Source organism: Schistocerca nitens, chromosome 1, assembly GCF_023898315.1.
Source record: "Schistocerca nitens isolate TAMUIC-IGC-003100 chromosome 1, iqSchNite1.1, whole genome shotgun sequence".
NCBI classification, from domain to species: domain Eukaryota; kingdom Metazoa; phylum Arthropoda; class Insecta; order Orthoptera; family Acrididae; genus Schistocerca; species Schistocerca nitens.
Window position 1 is genome coordinate 390,006,723 of NC_064614.1, and position 7,872 is coordinate 390,014,594.

The window sequence follows — 7,872 nt, forward strand, 5'->3', positions numbered from 1 at the left end:
ATGGCAAATTTGCTGCAAATTTAACCCCTCGGCGATCAGGTGAAAATTGTGGAAATGAAATGGTTGAAATGGCTCTGAGCACTACGAGTCTTAACATCTGAGGTCATCAGTCCCCTAGAACTTAGGACTAATAACATCACACACATCCATGCCCGAGGCAGGATTCGAACCTGCGACCTTAGCGGTCGCGCGGTTCCAGACTGAAGCGCCTAGAACCCTCGGCCACATCGGCCGGCGAAAATTGTGGAGGCTGACGGGTTTTTATTTGGCATTCGTCGCTGCCGTATCATATACATTAAGTTCATGTAGACTGTGTGGCTATCAGATTCAATAAAAACAGATCAATGTAATGATAGTACGGTCCCGATATAAATGAACGAACACTAAAATCTTTGGCGCACATTAATTACAAATGAGTTATCCACACTAATTGCATTCATCTTACCAACCTGGCGGAAAATAGCGAAGCAGGAACTTATTAATCCTCATTTCTAAACCTTATTCCGCATGTCAAAAACAAAAAAGTGATAGGTACAGTCTCCTTGGCTACAGCATACAGCTTTTGCCTCACATTGTTTAACTCCTAACTGCATTCTGGTCTCGTTGAGTCGTTGTGCAACGGTTGCTACGAGCAACAGCACTTCATATCGTTGCCTGGCAAAACAATTAATTTACTTTTTAATGCAGACTGTCCTTAATAACTAAGTTTTCTGTGTATAATTCACCGTTTTAATGTTCATCTCCCACATTCACACTCTAAACAACTGTCAGCTGCATGGAAGAGGCTTTTTCAAATTTTTTATTTCACAAATCTGCAAATATGAGGTGTTCTTTTAAAGACAATTTCATTGGCTTTATATGAGGCGAGTTAACATGATACAGTGCAATTCACAATTACAAAAACAATGAGAACACTTTTTTTCTCATTGGACTATTCTAACTGAGTTAAGTGTCATTTTTCATAAATCTCCGTTCGGCAGTCCTTCGTAAAATAGAACATACAAAAAAGAAATATCTGCATCTACATAATTACTCTGCAGTTCCTAATTAAATGTCAGGCAGAGGGTTAAACTTAAAATTCATACAGACTGCACCGCTATCAAATTCAAGAAAAATACATGAAAGTAATGATAGTACGGTTCCACTACAAATCAACGAACACTAAACCCTTTGGCGTCACATTACTTACAAATGAGTTATCCAAACCGATTTTTTCATCTTCCCAACCTGGCGGGATACAGCGAAGCAGGAACTTAATTAATCTTCGTTTTGAAACCATATACTGGGACCACAATGTCACAAACAAAAAAGTGTTAGGTACAGTTTCCTTGTATACTGTTTACAGCTTGTGTCTCCCATTGTTTAACTCGTAACTGCATTCTGTAATTTCTTATTTATCTATATTTGTATTGCGCGTCTACAAGTTAAATTTGGACGCCTCTTCTGCAGTAGCACTGTCTGGATTGAGCAGATTCACATTTGAAAGATATTTTTCACTATTCGTATAGGTTATGGTAATTTCTGAACATGTGCAATATTAACATGAAAATGTCAGTTGATTTTTCCCACTTATCAGTTGTGTACCATTAATCTTTTCGGATCGCTCTGAATAATGTTGAACAGTTTACAGCCAAAGTGTCAGCAGCAGACAAAATTTGTTTATGGTTGGGGCTGTTGGAGAGCATTGTGCACAATGTAGGTATGGTATCATACACCTAGTACTCTGTTGGAGCTATATCACAGTCTTAGACTGTGGCTATACGTTGCTCTTTATAATAAGGATCACTTTTACATTTCCTTTTCGTCCCTCCATAAAAAGTATTTGTTCTATCAGCTGAAATAGTTGCCATACTTTTAACACTGAACTTTTCCAGAAAATGTAAGACATATAAAGTCAATGTTCTGCGTATTCAACACCACTATTTTTCAGTTCCAAGACTCGAACGAAAATACCTTTATCTGAAAGGTAAAACTCGGTAAATAAAAAAAACAGTATGTAATCTATGTGGCTGTAGCTATGGGAAGGATCAGTTGTTAAATAAATTTTGCTTCTTTTGGGATTCATAAATTGTTCCATAGTAAATTCTGTAATTACATTCGTGTTAACTGATTTTGTGTTCGTTTGGGAGCATCAAACCTTCTGGTTGAAAAGTGTTGGTTGTGCGTTATAGTTTGATATGGTATGTAGATGACGCATCATTCACTGTAAATTTTAGTTCTAGGTTTGTGGCTGTTTTCACAGTTAGGTAAACTATTTCTCAGTTTCAGTTCTCAACGATTTGTTTTGAACAGCGAGAATATGTTTGTTTTACTTCACATGATTTGATGGGTTGAGATATTGGTAGCCTTCCGCGTTCAACGCTAAATTTTGCAATGCAGACTTTATAGGCCTAGTTACCATTCTCATTCTGTCCTTTAACGAAAGAAAAATCTTCTAGATATTTACTGTTCACTTTACTTCTACATTTCCCCATGACTAACAGAGGAAATACTACGTTTTTACTTATCAGAGTCACTGTTTTAAGCACTAGAAGCAATTTTTAAACTTGAGAGATGAAAAAGAATCTGGGTGGTAAAGTATGAATAAGGCACATGATGAATGAACAGCGAAACCTACAAATTTTCGAAAAAAATCTGTGTAGTCCTACACAGGGTGTTTCACAAGTCCCATTATAGGCTTAGAGATTGCGGAGAGGACTTCGTAGATAAATGGCTGATGAGGGATTCGTGTCAATGAATGTACCATTTGGACATAAAATATGTTTGACAATGGGATCATTTTCAAATCTTATGTTTCATGGAATGGTACGTAAATGCTAGAGCTGCACAACACATCAATCAAACATGTTTCCCAGATCAGTTTATCACATGCAATTCTCGCCTACGTACAAAACAGCTGCGAGAACTTTGCAACTAGGAGGTTGGACTTTGGTGTTCGATGGACATGCCCTATTGTTTGTGGAAGGTGTGTATGAAAACGTGCTTCGCAAATACACCTTATGCAATGAACAGCACGGCTGTCACATGGTGCAGCTCCTGCAGAGCACACGGTCAAAGCTCATTGTCTCCATGCAATGACGATGGTTGCGAAAGTTAATAAATTCAAAAATTAATAAATAATGTTAATAAAGAAAAGGCTAGGCAGTTTACATGCTGGAAAGAACAGATAAGCAGTCATTAGCATCCTACTTAGACAATGACTGGTCATTATTTAGCTCCAGTATGATGGACATAAAGGAATTATGGGCAGGTTTTAAACTGTTTGTAAATCGCACACTGGAGAAGTTGTGCTGAGTAAGTGGATTAAGGGTGGAAAAGGGTGTAATAGTTTAATAACAAAATTTGGAAACTTCTGAGGAAACAGAAACTGTTGCACTTTCATTTCAAACAATAGTGCAGGGAGTAATGCTCGCTGCATCCATGGTATTTTTGATAAAGCCACATGGGCCCATGGGTCAGTCTAAACGGCAAGTACCTCAGAGAGCCCAGCCTTCATTTGCTGAGTACTGGCTTGGCAAACTCAGGTTTCCTGATCTGGGGACTGGTAAGTGCTGATAGTCTTCCGTGACCATAAGCTATGTGCATGCTTCAGAAACCACCATGCAGTGCAGCAGTGGAATGTTGTGTGTCACGAAGAATTGGGGTATTGGTTTAACTGACCGGACTGAGAGGATGATGGGAACCCCTACAAAAAACGCTGCTTGCTGATGGCACGCATGGTGTGCAACATCACTAATAGGCAACCTCTGGGGAATCCATTGCACGTCAATTGTATAAGGCTTTCACAAGCAAGTGGTTCCTTGTCTTGTTGGAGTCTTACTTCCATAGCTTCTCATAGGACCAAGATGAAATCCTCAAACTATCGTTACCATCTTCCAGCAGAATGGGTGTACTGTTGGTGGGTATCAACAGCCCACCTAACAAGAGGGGTCGAGTAGCCAGTCCTCCTGACAGAGGGGCTATTCAAAGTATTTCCGTTTATAGCAACAGAACACATGCTGCTAGACAGAATGAGTTTTTAACAGTTAAAATAAAGCGGACAGCTGTGAGAAAGTTTCGCCTTTCTGCATTCAAAAGCTTTTAGGAGAGGAAGAAGAAACTGTAAACTCTGTAAAGCAATTGAGAAATGGGACATTGCTGGCTGAAGCTTCTAGTTCCCAACAAGCAACGAACTTCCATGCAGTTATAAATGTCTTGGAACATACAATCGAAAATTCATAGCCACGCGGGATTAGCCGAGCGGTCTGTGGCGCTGCAGTCATGGACTGTGCGGCTGGTCCTGGTGGAGGTTCGAGTCCTCCCTCGGGCATGTGTGTGTGTGTGTGTTTGTCCTTAGGATAATTTAGGTTAAGTAGTGTGTAAGCTTAGGGACTGATGACCTCAGCAGTTAAGTCCCTTAAGATTTCACACACATTTGAACATTTGAAAATTCATACAAACACCTTGAACTACAGCAAAGGTGGTGTCTCATGCAGCGATATTATAAATGTTCCCAAAGAGAAACTGAAAGATGAGTGAGCTCAAAATTGTGTCAGTGACACGCAAAATATAACAAAACAGGTAGATGGTGAACTGGCCAAATTAGATTCTTTTATTCTAACATTCAGTAGCACAATACTTCGAGAACATATCAAGGCAGGTTTTCTTCGCTTAAATGTGTGGCCTTATGCCTCCAACCCAATGTGCTGCTTTAAATGCCAGTTCTTTGGGCACACCACTCTAGCATGTAAGGGAGAAGCCGCTTACAGCAAATGTGGTAAAGCCTATGATGGACGCATTTCTGCATATCCTCTGAAGTGTTTTAGTTGCTCTGTGAACCGCCCTGTCTGGAGCAGAGACTGCAGCATCTACCTTGAAGAAAGCAAGATAAAGGAGCTCAAACAACAAAGCACATCCTGTATTGTGAGGCCAGAAAGATCTTTAAGGTCATACGCCTCCCACTTTCACTAGATCGTTCGTTTCAGCTCTTAAGAAGCTATTCTAAAAGCTGATGTCTCTACAGTCTACACAAATGGGGGCTGCTAGTGTCAGCACTACTACCTGTAATTGTCATTGCAGTTACAAAGGTGCTGCATTTCCAGAGCCCATAGTTCCCCCAAGAACAACAGAAAAGACGACGTTTGTTGACACTGTATGGCTTCCAGCACCTCAAAAAGCAAACTTCAGTAAACAGATCCACACTGCTACTACCACTGCCACAATCGTTCGAAAAAAGCCTCGTCTGGTAAACGAACCAAATAGGAAGCGTCAACCACAAAAGAAGACAGTTTGTAAACTTTCAGATCATGTAGACCTCATTCTGACAGTTCTAATGATTCAGTTTTAGCAACAAAGGAATATGAAGCCTGCATGGGGCACCCACCAAGCATCCAGACAGAGCATTCAAACTTTGTAGAATCCCCATCGCAGCTGAGAGACAGGGTGAAAGAGGAACCTGAATGATAAATGGCTCCCCTACTTCAGTGGAACATGAGTGCTTTCAGGATGCATATGGACAAACTAAAAGTCCTAGCACAGGAGCATTACTTGTGCTTGTGTTTACAAGAAACACGTTTTAAACCTACGCATCTCCTGTGTTGTGGGACTATATCCACCACCTCAAGGATGACTTGACTGGGAAAGAGCCAAGGGAGGCACAGCTGTGTTTGTCAATATCACACACCAATCCCATGCTCTATCTTTGGGTACTGACCTGCAAGAAATTGTCATTGCAGTTCATGTTCATCAAAGCATACCACTGCTCACTGTATTTGCCACCATAGGAAGCAATAGATTCTGAAGTTCTCACAGATGATTACCCTTCCTCCTACAGGGAGACTTCAGTGCCCATAATGTATTATAGGGCTCATACTCTACTTGTCCCAGGAGTCGAGTTTTAGAGAGGCTCATGATGTCTCAAGAGCTGTACATCCTCAACATGGTAAACCTACTCATTCCTACACTCATACTGCACCTTCCTCAGCCATAGACATCACTTTCTTTTCTATAGCCATCACAGTTTCTGATTATTGGGACGTTACTGATGGCCATCTTTCCAGTGATCGCTTCGTACTTTTGATTCACCTCCCAGATGGAGCAATCTTTGAAAGGAAGCCGCTGAAATGGATGATCAGCTGAGTTAATCGGTCGCTGTTCCACTAGCTGGCTGTGTTAGAACACCAAAGCAGCATCCAGGAATGGGCGAACTATATCACACAAGTGAACCACCATGCTGCTGACTTATCTATCCAATCCTTAGGTCATCTTAAAAGGCAGTCTGTACCTAGGTGGACTGATGCATTGCACTCAGCAACACAGGTCAAGTGCGCAACTCTACGATGGTTTAAATGCTGCCTAACAGCAGGAAACCTTGCAGTATTTTGTGTAGTGAGAGTCAAATATTGATGCATAATCAAGGAAAGCAAGAAAAGGTCATGACAAGCGTTCCTGGACTTTATCATTCACTCCACTTGTTCTGTGAAAGTATGGGGAACCATATGAGGATTTCTGGCAAATGCAGTCGTTTAGTTACAGTTGCAGTGCTGAAGCAGCAGTGTCGGCAAACAATGCCTAGTGACATCGCCCAAACAATGGCAGAAAATTTTGCGACGACTACTACCACTTTCAGCCATTATCCACTGTCCTGCCACTACCATGTGACCATGCGAATTGGTCAGTTAGACATCAGATCCAACAATTTTGAGTAATTCCTTTGATGCTTATTGCAAATTTCACGTTTTGATGTATTGGATTTTGTCATACCTCAGATACTGCTGAACCCTGCTGCCACAGGGGGACCTGAATGCAATTGTTCAGGAAGCTACTCATGACAAAATCCAATACCTCTACCGTAAAATTTGCAGTAAGCATCAAAGGAAATACTTCTAGAATGTTTTAATGTGATATGGCACACAAGGCAATTTTCCAACTCGTAGAGGGAGGCAACTTTGATACTTCTCCTCAGACCAGAAAAGGACAGAATAATTACTGCAGCATCACATTAACAAGCTGTGTAGGAAAGACTTGGAGTGAAGTATCAACCATTGTCTAGTCTCTTCATTGGATACCTTAGCTGCTTTCATGGTGGATTCAGGAAATATCGATCCACTGTCAGACATCAGATCCAACAATTTTGAGTAATTCCTATGATGCTTACTGCAAATTTCACGTTATGATGTATTGGATTTTGTCATACCTCAGATACTGCTGAACCCTGCTGCCACAGAGGGACCTGTGCTAGACCCTGCTAGAGCTGGCCATCCAAAAGGCAGTCCTATTTAAAGGCACTGTATAGGGATATTTTTCGACATCAGTAAGGTGTACAACATCACTAAGAGGCACAATATTCTCAGACAGCTTCACAAGTGAGGCGTTCGTAGCCATCTCTCCATATTTATCCAGTCCATCTCTGTGGTGTCTGGTAGTGTCTGAAGTTGGGTAGTGCACTAAAGTTTCAATGTTGCACTTTTATATGAAATATTTACAGGGGAGGAAATTATTCTGCTAGCGCCTGGCTTCCCAACATTTGTTACGATGTAAACACCACTTGAAGTCATGGTATATTGAGGACACAAAATTCAGTTTTTAAATCCAGTTTACGATCCTGCAGCAAGTTAGAGATGTATCCAGACAGAAAAATATTAGTGGCAAAGAGCATGATGTTATCTATCTATCTATCTAGAAAAACTGTTATGTTATGTAATGAGCTACTCGTACATTCCTGGTGGATCTTAAATACGTTCATCATTTAAAAGACTGCAAATAAGAGACCTTTTATACATTATAAGTACGGTATACTTATTTGTACCTAATTTGTACTGAAAATTTGTCCTCTAGTTTTTCACTGATGGAACCTTGTCAGTCACATACTGATTGAAGTCTGCAATCTCCATC

General features: G+C 40.7%; 1 protein-coding gene across 1 annotated transcript in view; it reads right to left on the reverse strand.

The window, feature by feature from the left end:
* Positions 1 to 489, reverse strand: part of LOC126235808 (dynein assembly factor with WDR repeat domains 1-like) — a 73,248-nt gene extending 72,759 nt beyond the window's left edge. Inside the window, exon 1 of the mRNA XM_049944647.1 lies at positions 450 to 489. Within this exon, the coding sequence (XP_049800604.1) occupies positions 450 to 489 (40 nt within the window). The remainder of the gene's footprint in view (positions 1 to 449) is intronic.
* Between the last annotated feature and the right edge of the window lie 7,383 nt (positions 490 to 7,872).